This window comes from Centroberyx affinis, unplaced genomic scaffold (genome assembly GCF_046629955.1).
Source record: "Centroberyx affinis isolate AG114_WGS23_722 - 3 ecotype Tasmania unplaced genomic scaffold, CSIRO-AGI_Caff_v1 ptg002167l_1, whole genome shotgun sequence".
Classification (NCBI taxonomy): Eukaryota; Metazoa; Chordata; class Actinopteri; order Beryciformes; family Berycidae; genus Centroberyx; species Centroberyx affinis.
This window is the reverse complement of record NW_027280480.1, coordinates 433,379-453,258: the sequence shown is the minus strand read 5'-3', so window position 1 is coordinate 453,258 and position 19,880 is coordinate 433,379. Positions and strand designations below refer to the sequence as shown.

Here is a 19,880-nt window from a genome sequence, read left to right as displayed (position 1 = left end):
CAACTTCTTTCTTATCTTTGTCTTTCTATATTAGCAATGTTAACATTTGTATTTAAATTCTATGGGTGGAAAAAGTTCAGCAACCACTTGACGGATGGCAGATTCAAGTGATTCAGAAGGTTTTTGTCCAGGTGCCATGGATGGAGTCTGACCAAACCCAGCTGAGTCGGTGTTTACAGAGTCTTTGCAAACTACAGCATGCCCCATACACACCTAATTAATATAAAAACTGGCATCTACCTGCACATGATAAAATTTCATATCATTCAGGTCTAAAATATATTTTCATGATTTTGTTTGAAAGCTGTGTAAATATTTCAGGATGGGTTTGATCATCACATCACAGCCAAATATAGCGAGGGATTTACAGTGGAGCTATTATAAATTGTCACTCAGAAAGAAAAGTATTATCGCATGAACCTTTGAGATTTGCCTCTTAAATATTGAAAACTAATCCTGTTCATGTTAATGTCAACAGGCATTTTGTATAATGATCATGGGAAGAAAGAATTGCAGAAGGAAGCCAATAAAGGGAAAACATGGCAAAATGAGAACACTTGTCATTAGTTGTCGATTTAATACATGCCATAAGTTTTCCTAGAGCATCTCAGATGAAACAGACAGCCTCTAGGTCTGCATGAAAAACTACATTATACTGTCAACTACATCATGGAGTCACAGACAAGTTAAGCATTCCCAAAGATGACCTTTACTGTGCCAGAAAGTTAAATAAAATTACAAAATATGTACTACTGTAGATGTACAATATCCCCCTACCAAAGCTAAATACAGTAAAACCATATTCATGGACATTTAATACTTAGGTATATAAAAACTGACATTTATTTGTAGACTGAGAATGTTCTTCTGTTGCCAGCCAGAGAGAAGACTATGATGAAATAATTTATGAACCCAGACATACATAGCTTCAGAAATGTGTTAAGGCAGAGGCTGTAGGTCAGGTCCCCATCATGGCTGCGGTCTGAATTCCCAAGTTCGGGTTGTGGGATGGAAGCTTGGTGGGAGCTTTGTTCCTCCTCACTTGTTCAATGCTTCAGTCATCTCAGGAACGGCCTGAAGAGGAGACAGTAGGGAGACTTTATATTACACAGCATATTTCCTTGACATGGAAAACCTAGAAAAGGTGCAGCTGTTGAGGTGTTGGGCCTTGTATATCTAGTGAGATACTAAGGAAATCATCCAACAAACACTTCACACAGGCACTACGGCATTTATCTGATGTATGTGTGTGTGTGTGTGTGTGTGTGTGTGTGTGTGTGTGTGTGTGTGTGTGTGTGTGTGTGTGTGTGTGTGTGTGTGTGTGTGTGTGTGTGTATGTATGTATGTGTGTGTGTGTGTGTGTGTGTGTGTGTGTGTGTGTGTGTGTGTGTGTGTGTGTGTGTGTGTGTATAAACTTGTCAGTAACTCAAGAACATGTGTAAAACATGGAAATACTTTTTCAAGGCATAAAACCTCAAGTTTAGCAAATAAAAGTTTTACTTTATTGGATAGTCAGTGTTAAGAGTGTGTTGCAGTGCTGAAAATGCAACATGTTTTTGTAATTGCTACACCGTATTGTGAGTTAACCATTTGTTAACTAGACCTAAATGCACTGTGGAAAACATTTAGGCATCTCTGTAAACTACAGGTTATTGCAATTCTGCATCAATCATTGCTGCATCCACTTAAAATATTTGCAGGCTTTACAACTGGGGGACTGTTCACCAGCACCTGTCATTTTAAGCATCCCCAGTATATTCCACATGTTAAGATTTATGGGCTTATTATACATACAGTCATGCACACACCGACTCATCTGAGATTTATCAAGACAACAGCAGGCAGCAGGCGTACAAACATTTATCATAGTGTCTGCAGGGTTGATAAACACAGAGCAAGATTTTACTAGGGATGCATTTGTCCCATAAACAAACACATTGATTATGTCGGTTGTGTGGTCCTGAAGGGGACAAGTTCCAATACCTTTTATGTGGTAAATTTGAGTACAAAACTGTTTGAATGCCATTCCTTCCGAGTCAAACGACTACAAACTAAATCATCAGTCACCACCGGAGTTAGTCCCGGGTATCAATTTCCCATTGGAGAAAAAGGAGAAAGCCCATCCATTTTAATCAGTTATCTGAGGAGTGATCACATGTAAGGTGATCTCACCCAGTAGGTCACAACTCAACTGCCACTAGCTATTATTACTCATCACTTCTACAGAGTTTAGCAGGACACCTGGGCTGCTCATGCACTACTGAGGGGCTAAATAAAACATGACCAACAGGACACACATGAAAATATAAGCTACTAGCCTTTCACCGGCAGCACTGGACTCCAGTGTTTGTTGTGCCAACCTCCTGGCTCACTATCCTCAAGTACCAGCTAGAAACAAGAAAGCAACCGAGCGTGTAAAAGGGTTGGCAAGAAGAAGCCAAATATAAACCTGAAAAGTTCCACCCAGCGACCTTTAGGTAACTATTGATCACCTTTTATAGCTTGTGGGAGGCCTGTGTGCCTCTCTCTTAACGGCAAGCCCCAAGCCAGAACTCACCTCTGATTAATTCAAGAACTCAATAATTCAACAGTTGCACATTTCCATTAGGTGGAATAATGCATCGTGCAAAATTTATCAGCGAGATGGCAAATGTTATATTCTGATTGTCAGTCTGGACTCCTGCCTATCAAAACATCCAGTGTCTGTCCAGGTAGTTGGTGATTGCAGCAATGAGTAGTGTAGTGTTTTGGCCTCACTGCTTGGTTGTTTCCTAATGTGAGGTCATCTTGACATTACTCCAGAAATATCAGTCAAAGACTCTCTCACCTTGAAAAGATCAGCTACCAAGCCATAGTCAGCCACCTGGAAAATGGGAGCCTCTGGATCCTTGTTGATAGCAACAATAGTCTGAATAAAAAGGACATGTTTAGAATAACGTGCACAAAAGCGGAATGAACAAACTGCTTGGTGCACTTAATCAAATTAATTGTTTAGTGTCCTATGTTGTCCACAGACAGAATGATGGCATCAGGGACTAAATACAAAATTTTTACTTAAATGCAGAATGCCACAGAATTGTGATGCTGCAGAAATAGTTTGTGTCTTACATGTAAATGACAGCATAAGCAGATGGATAGAAACATTTAAACACCATGGAAAAGGGGTATGGCGACCAGAGTTGTGTTTGAGGTGCTACGTGCATATTGTTTTTGAGGTAGGTGTGTGCATGTAGGCTTGCTTGACTGTACATGTTCATCAAAAAACAAAACAAATACAGGTAGGTTTGAGAAAAAGCTAAAATGTATATTCATTCTCTTGCCCAGGAATTGCTCAGGTTAGAAGAGGCGCATATCTGTTGAATACTGAACTTAAACTTTTACGTCCCGTGGTATTGATTTCTCTATACTAAGAAATGTTTGCAAAATATGCCCACAAACCAGACTCTGAAAGCTAGGCCTACCTGCAATAACCAATTTAGTCAAAATGTATGTATGTGACATCAAAAGTGTCATACATTTGTTGGTAAAAAGGGTAAAACTAGTAAATATCACAACAAATGCACAGAAAAAATGGAAAAAGTTAAAAATAACACAGAATTTGGGGGATGTTGCCCAAGTGACCGTACCTTGCTGTCTTTCATTCCAGCCAGATGTTGAATAGCTCCAGAGATACCAACAGCAATGTACAACTCCTGTGAACAGAACATGTGCAGGACAACCATATAAGTGTTAGTTGCTTGTAGACATGAAGCACAGTCTCAGGCCTTTAGAGAAATACACCTCAAAAACTACGGCAAGAGCACAGCTGGCCAATGGCACGAAAACTAAGGGTGTGTGATCTATCAGAGGGGAAGTAACAAGGGTGCTAGGTGATGTATGGCAGAGATCAGTGCCGTCTCCCCGACCCCACTGGGAGAACCCATCACTGGCTCTCAGCTTAATGCACTGCCATATGAATATTTCAGTGCTTATTCAATGTTGCTGCTGGAGTCTCAAAGAGCAGAGCATCAATTTGTGAACACAAAACTATGGAGTCTAAAAACTAAGTGCATCAAGCACTGTATTCCATTGGCCAGACAAAGACAACACAATCTGTATTTAGTATCACTAGAAAGAACAACATATTCATACATGATTGTCCAAACTCATGCAGGATGGTCCCATTAGAATATATTTCTGCAGTTCACCCACTGTCCCTCAGGTGTGGGTACACACTTATTTACATGCAACTTAAATGCAAAATCATTCAAGTGTGGAGAGAGTGTCATTGTTCAGCGACACCAACAGACCAGAATTTTACAGCCACGCTCCTATGCTGCCAAGCTGTTCCCTAAAAGTGATACTCCCCTGAAAGACTGCTCAGGTATAACCTCTGACAGCTTTGATTACACTGAACAATTCAGAGACTAACCATCTGTAAACATCACAGAGAGTTAAGTGTTACTGAACACTTGTTCCTTTGATAGCACTAATTTCAGTAACAATAAATTACACTTAAATCGGTAATAGAGGAGAGAGAAATAATCTTTGTGGGCACTTTGTATGTGAATAGCATGTGAACTTCACCTGTAATGAATAATATAATAAGCATTTTCAGATTGGCAGGGGAGAAAAAAACATATACGATACAAATTATATTTAATTCATTAAGCCAAATTCAGCAAGCTTGTCAAAACGTTTGGAAAATCCAATTTAGACAGGCTGGCCTGGTCTGAGGCTCTGACCAGACATCCACTGCAGTCTGCTTTAATGGATCAGCTAAATCATTTAGGGCCCTAAATGTGCCATCAAGTACATTTCACGGGGCCTAATGTGTGGATAATCACAGCTGGGCTATCCCAGCTGAATCGGATAATGGCACATTAACCTTTTTAAAGGGCAAAGCAGCCATCCTGATCATACTGAATTTCGGGAATGCTGTATAAAGGAGAAGTAACAGGCATTTGTCAAAAGTAACTGGTATTTGCGATTTGCACACTTTTGAAACAGACTGACATTCTGATCAAGGTTCTGCTCCATATAAAAAAAAAGCAATTGGAGTCAAGTATTGCCTATTAGCATGTTTAGGGTGCAACTATTCACTTGTTTCCCATTTTATAAGAGCTGGAAAATGTGTGTTGTTCATTTTCTTGATTTGCTGTGCACATAATTTGAAGTGGCACTATATAGCCACCTGAGAAGAGGAATAACTTACTGGTGCTACAATCTTGCCCGTCTGTCCAACCTGCATATCATTAGGGACATATCCAGCATCCACTGCAGCTCTGGATGCACCAACTGAAAACACAACATTATATCATTTAAAATCTACTTAAGTAAAAGCAAGCAGACAGATAATGCATGATACAAAATAACATTCTCATATTACCACCATCTAACCTGCGGCATTCATTTTGTCAGCAAGGTCGTAAAGCAGCTTGAAGTTGTCTCCACTCTTCAAGCCCCTTCCTGTGAAAGAAAACAATTAGTCAGATTTTTATATAACAACAAATTCATTTGATCACAAATGCTACTGAATTCTCTTGAAACGCCAAGCTGATTTTCTAGCATACCGAGTAGGCTGACCAAGCAAATTTAGATTGTTTTTATGGCACCAGCATACAGGTCTGCAATATTTTGTTCTGCACACCATACAATGTAGGGAGTTGGGGAATGCATCGATGACAAGACATATAAAGTGGCTTTATAAACAAATTCCTTCTCAACAATATGGGACCCTTTTTAAATCTTCCAGCAACCCACCAGTGGGGTCTGAATTACTCTTTGGAAAACATCTCGCTGAGCATAATTTGTAATGCTGATGGCAAAATGAAGTTAGTGACTTCATACCTCCTGACACCACAACCTTTGCGCTGGTCAGCTCTGGACGGTCACTCTTGGTCAGGCTCTGTTCCAGCCACTCAGATACCCCAGTGGGTGAGGATGCAGCCACTGCAATCAAAACATTACAGGATCACCAATGACTATTAATCAGATCACTGCATTAAAAAGAAAGTAACATCTATTTGCAATGATAAAAACTACCCAATAATAAGCTTTGTAGGTGTATATGTTCATTTTTATGAAGAAACACAACTTCCAGAGTGGTTGATCTAATAAAAGCACTTTCACACATAATGCTAAAACAATATTGTAACTTACGTAAGATAATTAACAAGACAAACAGTCAAGTCTTATCTTATCTACAGATATTTGTATGGATGAATCTGTTAGCTACTGTACCGTCTTCTGACGTGGCACTTCCTCCCTCCACTGCCGCTGGCTCAAACGATGTCCCTCTGACTGTGAAGACCTTGATGCTCTCATTACATTTCACAGTACTGAGAGCATTCCCTATATAATGCAAACATTATTAACATAAGCCATTTAAAAACTCAAAAATCTTTAGAGAAAACTCAGTGGTAACAAAAGTTAGAGCTACATCTGCATCATTGAAAGCTGTCGCAAATGCAGTTAAAATTAACCATATTTCTTTAACGTTTCTTCTGAAGCATGTCAATACTAGTCAAGACTTATGCTCAGTTGGCTCATTATTATAATAAAATGACACTAGTTACCAGCATAGATGGTTCTGACAAAAGTGTCTGGAGACTTGATCTCAATAATATCTGAAATTGGGGCAACGTCCAACTTGGCAGCCACTCTGGGGAGCAGGTTCTGTAAAACAAAATGGTGAATAAGTAGGGAAATATGCACAGATCATACTTCTGCTCAAAACAGTAGTAAAGTGTTTACATCAAGGGAAAGTCAGTATATAGTGTAATATACAAGTGTTCCATCTGTAGTAAAAGATACATCATAGATTCAGCCAAAATATCACTAAAACCATTCTAAAAATAAATAAATAAAAATCATACATGTAGTGCTCTTGTCCATGTCTTACCTTTCCAAAAGCAGATGCACCAGCACAGATGTGGGTGAAGTTGAATTGCTGTTGGGTTGCCAAGATAAGTGGAGTCAACTCCTCTGAGGAAAAAGACGGCAGAAGTTTTTTTGTCTCAGTAAACAATGGGTTAGAGAGGCCAGCTCATGACCGGAGGTTGCTAGTTCAAACCCTGGACCACCTCAAAAAATATGAGCTGGGAAACTGAATGAGAAACACTCCCCCCTCCCTCAGCAACTACTGTCTAGATGCCCTTGAGCAAGGCACTTTACCCCGAATTGATCAGAAGCTGTTCTCTGTCCAGCAGTAGAAGACTGCGGTTGTATTGGGCAGTTTCCAGGCATTAATGTGTGTGACTGAGTGGATATGAAGCATGGTCTTGCCGAAGAAGAACGCACATGCACATTATATTTTCCCTAAAGAAATCAATTTTCATTAAAACTTACTCTACATAATGTACAGCAGGTTTCAAGCTACATACCTGGGAGAGCACCTTTGTAAGAATCATGTTGGGCCACCAGAACTTTCTTCACACCTTGTACTTTAGTGATTTCCTCCACAACCTGAGAAGAAAAAAAACATCTGGATGAATCCAGTTTACTACACTGGTGCCCTTTTAAAGTCTGTTTATCTCCATGTACAAGTACATGTAATAAATTTGTTGTTGTCCTTCTGTCTTGTCACGTATCCATTACTTAATATTACATGGTGTTTGTCTCAATGTCTGTCTATATTTAATACAATAAAAGCAAGAAAAAACACTCATGGTCTCTCTGTAACAGCCAAGATCTAAATTACCACAAGTTTCATCCCAAAAGCACTGCCTACCTTTGAGCAGTCTGTTCCAGCGACCAGACAAGACACCTCTCCGCCCAGCTTACTGGCTGCAGTGATGGCACTGAGTGTAATAGGTGTCAGCTTGTCATTACTGTGCTCTGCTACCACCAAGGTACTTTGAAACCTTTGGATGAGACCAGTCTGTTGGGGGGGAAAAAAGACAAAATCTCAGCATATAACCCTTTAACAATAAATCAAAGATCTGCTTGGCAATGTTGTTTGTTGCAAAAGATGTCTCTAACAATGTTATCAGCTATTTTATTTAAAGAAAATGGTATACTTTGCTTTCATCACGTAATAATTATTTACATTTCTTAATCATATTTGGATTAAGTGTAGTATACATTGGTTCTAGAGGATTCTGCTCGTACAGTGTTAGTGTCAATGTAAACTTGAATGCAGTCTATTTCTTATGTATGTAAGGGAGGTGTAGACTGAAGTTGGAAGTCAAATATTCTACAAACACACTGACTTAAAAACTACCATTCAGTGTAAGTACCTATACCAGCTGATGCAACCTCTTAAACAGCAGTATCAGCGCTGTCAAGTTAAAACAGGATAGTACCAGCCTTATCTGTACAGGACTCAGCCTGAACAATATCAGTCTTTAAAGGTCATTCAGATGAACTTAAACATATGAATGAAAACGTATGATATTATCTAATGTAACGTAACTTCTTATATTATTATCTACTGGTAGACTCCTCACCAGAAATCAAAATTTTCACGACACCAATGACAACAATGACAATTTTTCTGTTTTGTAACTGTTGTTTACGAGGTTTCATAAGCACTTCACAATGCTAACATCGCCAGCTAACGTTAGCTCAAAGGCTAAAGCTAAAGTTTCGTTATTTTCTACATGGGTCTTTGAGTAATGATTCCGTAAACCCAATGACAGAAATAACTAAACCAAAGCTCTGAACTCTGTCACATGCATACATTTAAAATATTCCCCTGGTTTGCAAATGTAGCACGACTAGCATGTAGCTTGCTAACTAGCTGCTGCTAACGTTAGTATGATAGCAAGCCAACAAGCTGCAGAGACATGTTGAGACGTAGTTAGCAAGCTAACGGACGCATTTCATCAATTACTTTGTTTAGTGTTGTGAAAGATCAATATCTGTGCAGCTAATGTTGTCATTTCATAACTGTCATACTCTTACCAACTGTCTCAAACTTGTTTTGTTGAAAGCCCTATGCATCTTGGACCCTGCTGGCTTGCTCTTCAACGAGGCTAGAGGCAATCTGTGCTAAAGGTGATCTGACGTTTCAGTCGAGTTCTCGCGAGACAAATACGGTCAGTTACTTTTAACCCTTTCCCCTATCTTAGCTGGCATGCATTTAAATTGTGTGCAAACGGTGTAGTACTATAGAGGGAAAACCATGAACGATCACGTTAATGGAGTGATTATATGTCATCTTATCAGAGGAAAGTATAAAAGACAGTGGTTTGGAGTGGATAAAGAATGATCTCTGTCTGGTTACCAAAGACATTTTGATATTACTGTAATGCCAATGTATCATTTGGCACTGAAACAGCTAAGACAAGAGAGAGTATGAGTTGAGAAGTTGAGAACTACAGTGTCAATTAAATGATAGCCTGTAAGGACAACGCCCTGAAAAATGTTGTCTCATTTTCAACGTCTGCGTGTGTCTAGTTTGACAAATTGACACAAATCTGTTAGTTTTCAGCTCAGTGTATGTTAAATAAAATACATTGTTATTAAAATAGGCTATGTCGTCGAGTAGAAATGAAGGCCTAACGCAAATGTGTAAATTTGTTGTCCCAAACAAGACACACGGTGAACATGATCTTTTTTTAAGCATATCTTGGAAACGAAACAAATAATTGTCAGATTAACAGAAAGGGTGTAAACTGGTTAATTGAAGTCAAATATATGCATAAATCCATGAAAAAGAGCACGCATGATAACCACAAGTAGTTTTTTGTTATTTAAAGTTGACTCTGTAATGAAAATTGAAATTCTTTCAATTTCACCATAATTAGTTTGAGGCTTTCTAAGCGACAGAATAAAATACACAGGCGCTTTGAAATTTCTGCATGAGTAATAAGCGTCATTGTAGATTCAACTGCCAATTGTGCTACTTTAAAACGCTAATTTTCATCACCAGTTATTTTTAGCATTTTAGCCTTCGGTTAAATATAGTTTTACCCATCTGTGCTGTCTCAAAATGTCCTTTCTTTTTAAAGCAGCAGTAGGCTATAGTTCTTCACAAGAGTAGACGTAGGCCTACTGACTATATAGGCCTACTAACCAAAGAATCAATATTTGATCCATTGCATAAATATTAATATTTATGAACATTTAGTATCTGAAAATGAATTGTTTTACTTTGTAAACCTGATGCTAAATTCTAAGAGTAACAGTCATTACCTCAAAAGGCAAAATGAGTCGTGTAAGCACATCGCGATGTAAGCTATAGTGTTTTTACTTATTAGAATATATTTTCATGTTTTGTTTAATTAATTTAATGAATTAATCAATTTGTTCCTTGATCAGGTTGATATACAGCAGGGGCGAAGAGTTGTCTGGATAGTTGGATATTCCTAAACCTAATTCAACATCTTTAATAATTTCTACAGTTTAAATTAAGAGATTTGGACTTTCATCATGTGGTAAAATATGTTAGGTTAAATAAGGTTAAATTAGGTTAGATATGTTAAGTTATAGATGAACAAAATGTGGCCTCTGTGTCTGCAGAACAATTCAAGACAGCTAGCAGCTAAAACACCGAACTGTCACAGACATGAAGCTGAGAGAAAACTGAGGGTAAGAGAGCAAGAATGGGAACTGATAGGGTGAGGAGAATCAACGTTATCTGAGAGAGAGAGAGAGAGAGAGAGAGAGAGAGAGAGAGAGAGAGAGAGAGAGAGAGAGTCAAGTCAAGTCTGGTGGAGAACTATGAATAAAAACTAAAAACCCCAAACCTTCCTCATGATTCACGTTGCTCTTCACATGGGCGTAGGAAGCACGGGGAACGGGGGATATGTCCCCTCCAATATTAAAAGATGATTAAAATAAAAAAAATAATAAACCACGACATTGTGTTATTTTGCCTCCGCTTTGAAAAACTCAACCGCGGGACTTTTATTTTGAAAAGCCTTTGACTTAGTGCAATGTGGAATGAAGTTGAATGAAGAGAGTATCTCCGTATGAAAAAAAAGTGCGCAACAAGAAATAGTCTTGATAGGGCTTCACATCGGTGAGGAGCAGACAGCAGCCAAGGCAGCGCTCCAAACTGCAGCCAAAAACAAAGTTGCATAGATCATGTGAAGAGGTGTCACTCTGGTCCTAAATTAAATATCTTGTAATAACGTGTTGCATTCCTCTGACGATTTGGCCCGCAAAGGCAGATTGTAAAGAATATAATGGCTTACATTCTGATGCAGGCATTTGTGGGCAAAACGACAATAGAATGATATTAACTGTGTAGAAAAAATAAATATTGTGAGCAGAGTGATACCTCTTCACTTGATCTGATGGAGCAGAGCAGTCAGCGAGCACAGGGCCGTTAAAGTGTCAATCATAATGAAGAAATTCATAGTAATCAAACGGCAAGATGTCCAATCAACACTGCTGGTCAGGTGCCGATAGAGAGAGAAAAGAAAAAAGGGGATGTGCAGCAAATGAAAGGTATGATATTGCGTCAAGGAGGAATAAATGTGTAAAAAGTTATATGCTAGTTTTCATGACTGTCAACAACAAAAGGTCAATAGCTTTGTTGCCACTTCCAAAAAAGCACAGACATCTGTCCGTCAGTTATGTAAAGACAATAGGCTACTTTGTCTATTTGCCTCAGTGTCCTGTATGCTTGTAAGTATGTAATCTTTCTCTGATATTATTACAGCAATATATTTTCGTCTGTGCTGATTTTTAAAATGGCAAGGTAGGTTAGGCCTAGTTGTTTTGCAGCTAAACTTAAACTTAATTCTTCACCATATTGAATGGCTTGCATCTTGTCTGAAACGTTTCTTTGCATGGCTCATTATCCTACCCTAATGGGACAGGTACTGTGCTGGCTTTTTGTATGTACTTTATAATTAACATCCTTTCAAGCTAAAGCCAGTCAGTGTTGTAGCAGGGCTTGGAGAAAAAACACACTTAGCCTAGCTCTTAAAAAGGACCAGTGCACCCAAAAAATAAATGACTAGAAACCAGATAATACCAGTGCAGTTAGTTGGAAGGAAAATACAACTACATAAAACACTGTAATTCCAAGACGGAAATTTTATTATTTTTATTGTATAATTATTAATGAGAAACAGGCAAAACTAGATAGATTGGCTGAAATCCTGGTGTAACCAACACATAAAGTCTGATCTGTCACTTAGCACCTGAGTCATTCTTTCTTTATTTTCAGATAGCCTTTTTAAAAGTTACTAGAAATAAGTATTGCAGAGCTGTTTTTTGGAAAAACATCCCCCTGAGGAGCATGCCCCCGGACCCCAGTAGTCAAATCTGTCCCCCGCAATGGTCAATTGCTGCCTACGCCCATGGCTCTTCATAAATTTAGACCTATGGTGTAGAAACGCTGCAGAATTGCTTGACTTCGAAAACTAAAGTCTGGTGAGACTGATGTGTATAAAAAGCATGTGAACAGATAAGGTCTACTTACGTTTATCTGAAGTTCATTTTGAACTGATACATAAGTCTTTGTAATCGCAGAACAAAATTAAATATTGAAAACTTTTATAGGACTATATGGTGTGCACAAAACCATCTAAATGCTAAAAAAAAAACGTTGTTTAAAAAAAGTCTAACATTTTTCTTGTTGCGCACTCGCCTGGCTTATTTTGTTGCATCTCTCTCTCTCTCTCTCTCTCTCTCTCTCTCTTTCTCTCTCTCTCTCTCTCTCTCTCTCTCTCTCTCTCTCTCTCTCTGTGTGTGTGTGTGTGTTTGTATCGGATATGCAGGTAATAGTAAACTATTAAAGGTTGATTTAGTAGATTATATGAGGCCTTATGAACAAATTTAATGAACAACATTATTAACTAATAGACAAACATTTTTGGAGAAACATTGCTGGGCACTCCTAGATTTTGTTTGCTCTACCGGCCTTGCTATCTTGCTATCAAACACCAAATATATGAAGTGCAAATATTGTAGTCGGTTATATCTCGAATCAGGTGTTTACTTACGTGCCCACGAATCTGGATAATCCATAATCACACAAAAGAATCAGATTTAGCCTTCATTTAGGCTTTACTGATCCTTGTGATCCTCATCCAGTAGAGGGCTCTCTACCAATAGAATGTGTGGGAATAACCGTGAAATATTAGGTGTCATTCAGTCACTAATAATAATAATAGTCTACTAATAATACTAAGAATACTAATAATAATGGTCATCATCATCATAAGACCAAGAACAAGAACACATGTAGATGAACATATAAATTAGCCTATATTTAGTTTTTCTTTACATTTTTGTTTCATTCACAACTGTATGGTTTAGAGAAACCCATAGGCTACCCAGAACTATGTAATCCTGTAACAAAGCTCAAAAGGATCCTATACAAATATCACAGCAAAACTGTAAAATGTAGGCAATATCCTATATAGGAATATTACAGTGATCCCATCAGATTTTTTTAAATAACATAAAGCAGGTCTATTTTAAGGTTATTATAAACTCACTGTTGAGTACCGTAGACACATTAAACGTCTCTACGAATATTATAGGAATATTATAGTGATACCAAAGGAGATTTAAAAAGAAAAATACCATCAAGCACAATATGGACGCTATAAACTCACTATTGAGCATCACAGAAACACTGCAAGTCCTTATAGGAATATAACTACACATTTTCGTTATAAGAAAAAGCCAGTTGCTTTCATTTAGGCAATCGAGTTGATCTCAAAATGCTCAGGCGCTGCTCTGTTTCAGGACAAAAAGACACGATTTAAAAAAAAAAAAAAAAAAAAAGCCTAGGCTATATGCATTCAGTCACACGAGCCAAAAAAAATCACAAGGGGTCCATGAGGAGATTTGCATCGCACCCTCTCCCCGGACTCACACAGGTCCAGGTCTGCAGACGTCACTGGTCGAGGGACTTTGTTTTCTCTCCACCTCTCTCTCGGTCGAGGAATACAAGTTTATCACCCAGCAGGGACGGGACGGGACGGTCTCCTCTCCCACTCCTTCCCTCCATCTGTCGGCTTGCACTAGGGCTATTTCTCCTGTATGGTGGATATCCTGCTCAATTCTTCTTTCTTGGATGATATGGGGGATCATTCCAAAAGTAAGCTATACTCCTCTTCTTTCCATTCCTAACTTATTCTTGTGTTTTGTTTTTATCTTATAGCCTACTTTTATCTCCTGTTCGCCGTAGTCTGTAATGCTTTGGATTTCATGATTAATCGCTCAATGAGAGATCGAGGTGTGCAGAATAATGTCGAAAGACATGTTAAACAGACGTGCCCTAACGAAAAATCACTATAATATTCCTTTAATATTCTTATAGTAACTTATATCGTGTCCCTCAGTAGTGAGTTTGTAGTGACACTTAGGCTATCGTAGCCTAGGCTACTTTGTGGTATTTTTATCTCCTATGACCTCATTGTAATATTTTCTTATAATACACGGTATTGGTTTTGTTGTGATATTTGTATAGCATTCTTCTAAACTTTATAACAGGATTACTATAGTTGTTACATGTTTTCTCGTTGGGTGGAAGGGGTGGAGGGGATTTAACAAGGATGTCTGGGGATTAAAACAGCGCACAGTGTTGCATTAATGTGTGCATCCCCCCTCTCGCAGAGAAGTCGGGAATCGCAATGTGTGTGGGCTGTGGAAGTCAGATACACGACCAGTACATCCTGAGAGTCTCCCCGGACCTGGAGTGGCACGCAGCCTGCCTGAAGTGTGCGGAGTGCAGCCAGTACCTGGACGAGACCTGCACTTGCTTCGTCCGAGACGGCAAGACGTACTGTAAAAGAGATTATGTAAGGTAGGAGTTGTTCACTATACAGAAATGTTTTCCTTTCCAGAATTTTTTAAGAGAGAAAGAGAAAATGGAGGGGGTATAAAAAGAGGATAGCCTAACTGAGATGAGATGACATGAGATGAGATGGCAAAAAGCAGAGAGCATGCAGATATAGCTTACACTACAATAAATAGAGCTGCTGTAATACAGAGCATACCAAGAGTTTCATAGGCCTACAAAGATTTCACCCACAGTACTGTCCAGTTCAAATGCAGAGCCAATGTGTAGGATGTGCAAATGAAAGCGCGCAAATGTGCATTGAACTGTGGGCCTAAATAAGTTTGTTGTCGCAGCAATTCATTTTTTATCCTCTGAATTGAATCTTGTCATGAATTTTTGTGAATTGAACTTGAACTGACAGCGGCATCAAATCCATTTCATTCAAACCCCTATAAGTCTACTGAGACCAATTGTTTCTCCATCGCTCTTTTCAGGTTATTTGGCATTAAATGTGCAAAGTGTAACATGGGCTTCTGCAGCAGCGACCTGGTGATGCGAGCCCGGGACAGCGTGTACCACATGGAGTGTTTTCGGTGCTCGGTGTGCAGCAGGCATCTGCTGCCGGGGGACGAGTTCTCTCTGCGGGACGACGAGCTGCTGTGTCGGGCCGATCACGGCTTGCTGGCGGAGCGGGCCTCCGCAGGAAGCCCGCTGAGCCCGGGGAACATTCACTCCAGACCGCTGCACATCTCAGGTAGGAGCAAGCTGCTTGGGCCATTATTCTAAACCTGTGGAAAATTATAGGCTATCATTAGAGCTCTGTAACTACCCAATTTTACTATGAAAATGACCATGTGTGTGGCTTGGCCTAAATCAGTGTATTATTATTATTATTATTATTATTATGCTATAACCTAGGTGCAATAACAAATGCATAACAGTCCAACAGGTTAACGTATCCCTGCAAAGTTTTCTATGATTTTTGAGGCCGATCAGAAATCAATTGGAAATTAAAATAAAAGTCGACTAAATAAGAATTACTATGTGTGCTACCTTGAAAATGATTTTGGGTCTGGTATTAAGAATCACTATTTCTATAATATTCCTATAGGCTAAGGACTTAGGCGAGAGTGTTTCTGTGGTAGCCTACTCAATAGTGAGTTTATAGTGACTTTTTGTAATTTATGATATTGTTTTAATGTCCTATGATATCACTATAATATTGCTATATAGGTTATATAGAATCCCTCTAAAATGTATGGGGTTACTACAGCTCTAGCCTACAGGGTTACTGCACGGTATATAATGGTGATTTAGCCTATTATTTATTATTTAATCGAATTTTTCAAAACAATAGATTAAAGCTGCTGGTTTGTTTTCACCTCAGACCCGGTTTCGGTTCGACACCCTCCTCATCACAGAAACCACGTCCACAAGCAGTCCGAGAAGACCACCCGGGTCCGGACGGTGCTGAACGAGAAGCAGCTCCACACCCTGCGGACCTGCTACAACGCCAACCCCAGGCCGGACGCTCTGATGAAGGAACAACTGGTGGAGATGACCGGCCTGAGCCCCCGGGTCATCCGCGTCTGGTTCCAGAACAAGCGCTGCAAAGACAAGAAGAGATCCATACTGATGAAGCAGCTCCAGCAGCAGCAGCACAGCGACAAGACCGTGAGTTGATGCAGTCTATCTGGTGTTCATGCATGGCTGCACTAAAATAAAAACAAACAAAAAAATTCAAAAAAAAAAGTAGGCTAATGTAATACCCTACATAGGCTATTATTCGTTTATCATTTCAAAAGTAATGCTAACTTATTGCTTTGGGCTAGCCCTCCTTATTACTCCCTAATTCGTTACACAACTTGTTACTTTTTCCCCCAAAATTGGTGGTTGCTGCTTATCTTATCTTACAAAATTGGGATAACTCAACACCCTCTCCTGTGAATGGTCGGCGTAATCAAATGGCGTTGATGTCCAGTGTTATTGTCATGCTTTTGCTCGATAAAATAAATAAATAGCCTAACGCAGTGGCAAGAGTTCCGCCCAGACAAAGTAAACTTCAGTTAGGACCTATCTAAACCATGACAGGACGACGAATAATCGGAAAATTCATTTAGAGGGGCTGATAACAAAAATAACGCCTTACTTTTTTTTTAGATAGGCTAAATGTAAACAAATAAATAAAAAAAATACTGAAATTGAAATTTGTTACACTAGCCTACTAATAACATGTCTGTAACGCGTTACTGGCAGCACCAACCATTGCTTGTCATTACATTTTATTGCTGTTTCATATTGTTCTGTGATTAATTGTTGATTAGTTGGATCTATAGGCGCATTCTCTATAAAGTCATTTGAGACATGCTTGTGAAGAAGAGCTAAATAAATGAACTTGACCTGACTTGAACTGAACTTTATTCCAGTCTAATTTCATGCACCGACCGACTGATTGTCATGGCGAATCGAGGCTATTTTTAATCATTCAGAGATGTTTGTGTACTTAATGGGCCAATGGCAGAGAATGTGGTGGAGGGTAAACCCAACTTTTTATTTGCTGAATTAAGTTTACCCATCTTTTATAGGCTGACATAGGCTACATTTTTATGATGTAAATTTATATGAGTAAGTTAAACGGTGATAGGGTCAATGTTTTTCTGAAAATGTAGGCTAATTGCTTTATTTGTGTATACTGGTAGTTGTTTGCCTTATAATGATGATTGGCCTACTTAAGCCGCATTTTTATTTACCGCTGCATCACTGCTCTTACACAGCAGAAAACCCCTTATCCTGAAGTGACTTTCCCCCTCAAGGCTCCATCCCTGGCCAAGAGGTGAGCTAACTGAATGTTTTTGGTTTGCCCCGTAGAATCTGCAGGGCCTGACAGGTACCCCTCTGGTGGCAGGCAGCCCCATTCGTCACGATAACACCGTCCAAGGGAATCCCGTGGAGGTGCAAACTTACCAGCCGCCTTGGAAAACACTGAGCGACTTCGCCTTGCAGAGCGACCTGGACCAGCCCGCCTTCCAGCAGCTGGTAAGAAGAAAAAAACAACACAGAAAAACAAAGTGAATGAAGTGAATGGCTTATACATTATCCTGCACAGACACGCGCACACACACACACACACACACACACACACACACACAGGGAGAGAGAGAGAGAGAGAGAGAGAGAGGAGAGAGAGAGAGAGAGGAGAGGAGAGAGAGAGAGAGAGTATGCAGTTAAAAAAATAAAAAATCAGAATAGGCTAATTGAGATGCACACAGATTAAGGTGATGGTTTAATCATGATATTATAACCCAAAACCCTAGTTCAAAAGATTATATATCAAACTTTTCATGCATTTTGATAAGATCCAAAGTGCAGACAAGTTGTTTCTTGGGCCAAGCTCTACAAAATAAAACACCTAATTTCAAATATATTTCCCCAGTGTCTGTTATGAACTGACACGACTCCCCCCGTTTCCCTCGGCAGGTGTCTTTCTCTGAATCGGGCTCTATGGGGAACTCTTCGGGCAGCGACGTGACCTCGCTGTCGTCGCAGTTACCGGACACACCCAACAGCATGGTGCCGAGCCCCATCGACACGTGAGGCCGTGAAGTTCACTGGGGCCCAGTAAGCGCGCGCACACGCGTCCATTCTGCATGGACGCGCCCAGAACTCTTTGAGCATCAGTGACAAATCATCAGTGAAGAATAAGGAACAGGACCAGGCTGGATTATGCTTGAGGATACGTCTCTTTTCTCAAGTGTGCAACACGTGACCCAAACTCGAGGATTGGCGTTTAATGACTATTGCATTTACATTTTAATTAAGATGACACTGTGATCCAGCAGGCAGGAGTTCACTGTCTTGTTCAAGGACATTTCGGCAGGACACACAGCTGTTGATGGATTGGCTGATAGGACTTCTAGTTATGGGACCGTCTCTAAGCCACCTTGCAGTCTTCTATGATGCCAATGCAAACCAAGCCTGGATTGGACTAATAGGTAGCCTATAACGTGAGGAATGTGCTGTGGGATTCACGCGCTGCCCGTGAGCCTTTATTGGACGACTGAACGTTATTTCTTATGTTTAGCAGGTCGTATGAGCCCAGAATCCAATCTGTGTAGATGTGCATGATTTGTAAAGAAGATTCAATATCGACTCTTGTAAATTAATGAAACAAATGAGATGCGGATTGTTTTTTTTTCCAAGAGAATAAGTTATTGTTATTTATTATGAAGACGGGCATAGCTGATCTTATCAATAAAACCATATATGTCTAACTGATTATTGCATGCAAAATCTATTTGTTGCGTAAACTTTCAGAAAAAATATTTCTCGGCAAAATAAATCAGTTTTATGGTAAATATATAACGCACCTATACTGCTCGTAATGTGTGACACTGTGTTTTAAGTGTAGACTGGAAGACTTTCTAAATTTATACAAACATGAGAACAGATCCTAGAATATGGAAAGTTTTGTGAAGGCTGTTTCAAAATAAATCTTATGTTTGCTCTCCCACAAAAATTATTTGACACATGTCCGGACATAGCCTACAGCAATTAGAAAAACAACAATTTCAATATTGCCAAATATTAAGCCTGATGCGCTGCGTCCGCCTTCCTACCAGTTGCAAGCGGGGCAGTAAATTCACTAAAACCCCTTAAGGCATAACAAATATAATCCTTGCAAATCTATTGTAGTCCCTGCAAATAACAGCCTATCATTTGCCACCGAAATTTCGAAACCAGTTTATATTTACTAAGTGTCTGGGGCCAAGTGGAGCAGTGACTGATGATGACTGACAAAATATTATTATAGCCTTTTCGGTCAATGTGATAAACTGACACACAGGTCACCGAACTATCACGCACAGACGCACAAATCTTACAGGTTTTATTGGTCCTAAATGCTCCCTGATGTGCTTTTTAAAAATACACCTTTCAAATATATTTATTTGCATGATGTTTTCTCTCCATTACAAGAATGGACTTATTTAGGCAAACGGCAAGTGTTGTACCTTGCCATACCTACTTGACGCCCATGGTTACAAGTCTAGACAGAGGACAGGCAGCGGCGGCCCCTTATCTCCATCTGGCATCACCTGCAAACGATACACTGAATGGACCCACAACAAAACCCAGCTCTCCCTCTCTGTGTCTCTGCTGCGGAGCGGAGGAGACTCCCACTCCCAGCCCGCGGACGCATCCTGGCGTG

The 19,880-nt window shown here is 39.6% G+C and overlaps 2 protein-coding genes across 2 annotated transcripts; one reads left to right on the top strand and one right to left on the bottom strand.

The window, feature by feature from the left end:
- Positions 1–552: 552 nt before the first annotated feature.
- etfa (electron transfer flavoprotein subunit alpha) lies at positions 553–8,990 on the bottom strand. Its single transcript, XM_071532198.1, has 12 exons — positions 8,887–8,990; positions 7,712–7,861; positions 7,365–7,446; positions 6,884–6,966; positions 6,558–6,657; positions 6,223–6,333; positions 5,830–5,931; positions 5,380–5,448; positions 5,195–5,277; positions 3,627–3,692; positions 2,828–2,908; positions 553–1,074 (listed from the first exon to the last, which is right to left on the bottom strand). The coding sequence occupies exons 1-12, from the start codon at positions 8,923–8,925 to the stop codon at positions 1,039–1,041; spliced, it is 1,002 nt and encodes a 333-aa protein (XP_071388299.1). The 5' UTR covers positions 8,926–8,990; the 3' UTR covers positions 553–1,038.
- A 4,916-nt stretch (positions 8,991–13,906) lies between these two features.
- isl2a (ISL LIM homeobox 2a) lies at positions 13,907–18,889 on the top strand. The gene is made up of 6 exons (XM_071532203.1): positions 13,907–13,990; positions 14,509–14,698; positions 15,169–15,428; positions 16,062–16,348; positions 17,543–17,710; positions 18,152–18,889. Exons 1-6 carry the CDS (start codon positions 13,933–13,935, stop codon positions 18,266–18,268), a joined length of 1,080 nt encoding a protein of 359 aa, XP_071388304.1. The 5' UTR covers positions 13,907–13,932; the 3' UTR covers positions 18,269–18,889.
- Positions 18,890–19,880: the final 991 nt, after the last annotated feature.

Bases quoted from the DNA above. Each gene is read 5' to 3' on its own strand.
- isl2a (XM_071532203.1), top strand. From the start codon at position 13,933: ATGGTGGATATCCTGCTCAATTCTTCTTTCTTGGATGATATGGGGGAT. The intron at 13,991-14,508 runs GTAAGCTATACT...CCCCTCTCGCAG, and splicing joins TATGGGGGATCATTCCAAAA to AGAAGTCGGGAATCGCAATG. The intron at 14,699-15,168 runs GTAGGAGTTGTT...CGCTCTTTTCAG, and splicing joins TGTAAAAGAGATTATGTAAG to GTTATTTGGCATTAAATGTG.
- etfa (XM_071532198.1), bottom strand. From the start codon at position 8,925: ATGCATAGGGCTTTCAACAAAACAAGTTTGAGACAGTTG. The intron at 5,932-6,222 runs GTACAGTAGCTA...TTTTGATTGCAG, and splicing joins AAGTGCCACGTCAGAAGACG to TGGCTGCATCCTCACCCACT. The intron at 3,693-5,194 runs GTAAGTTATTCC...TTCTGTTCACAG, and splicing joins CGGGCAAGATTGTAGCACCA to GAGTTGTACATTGCTGTTGG.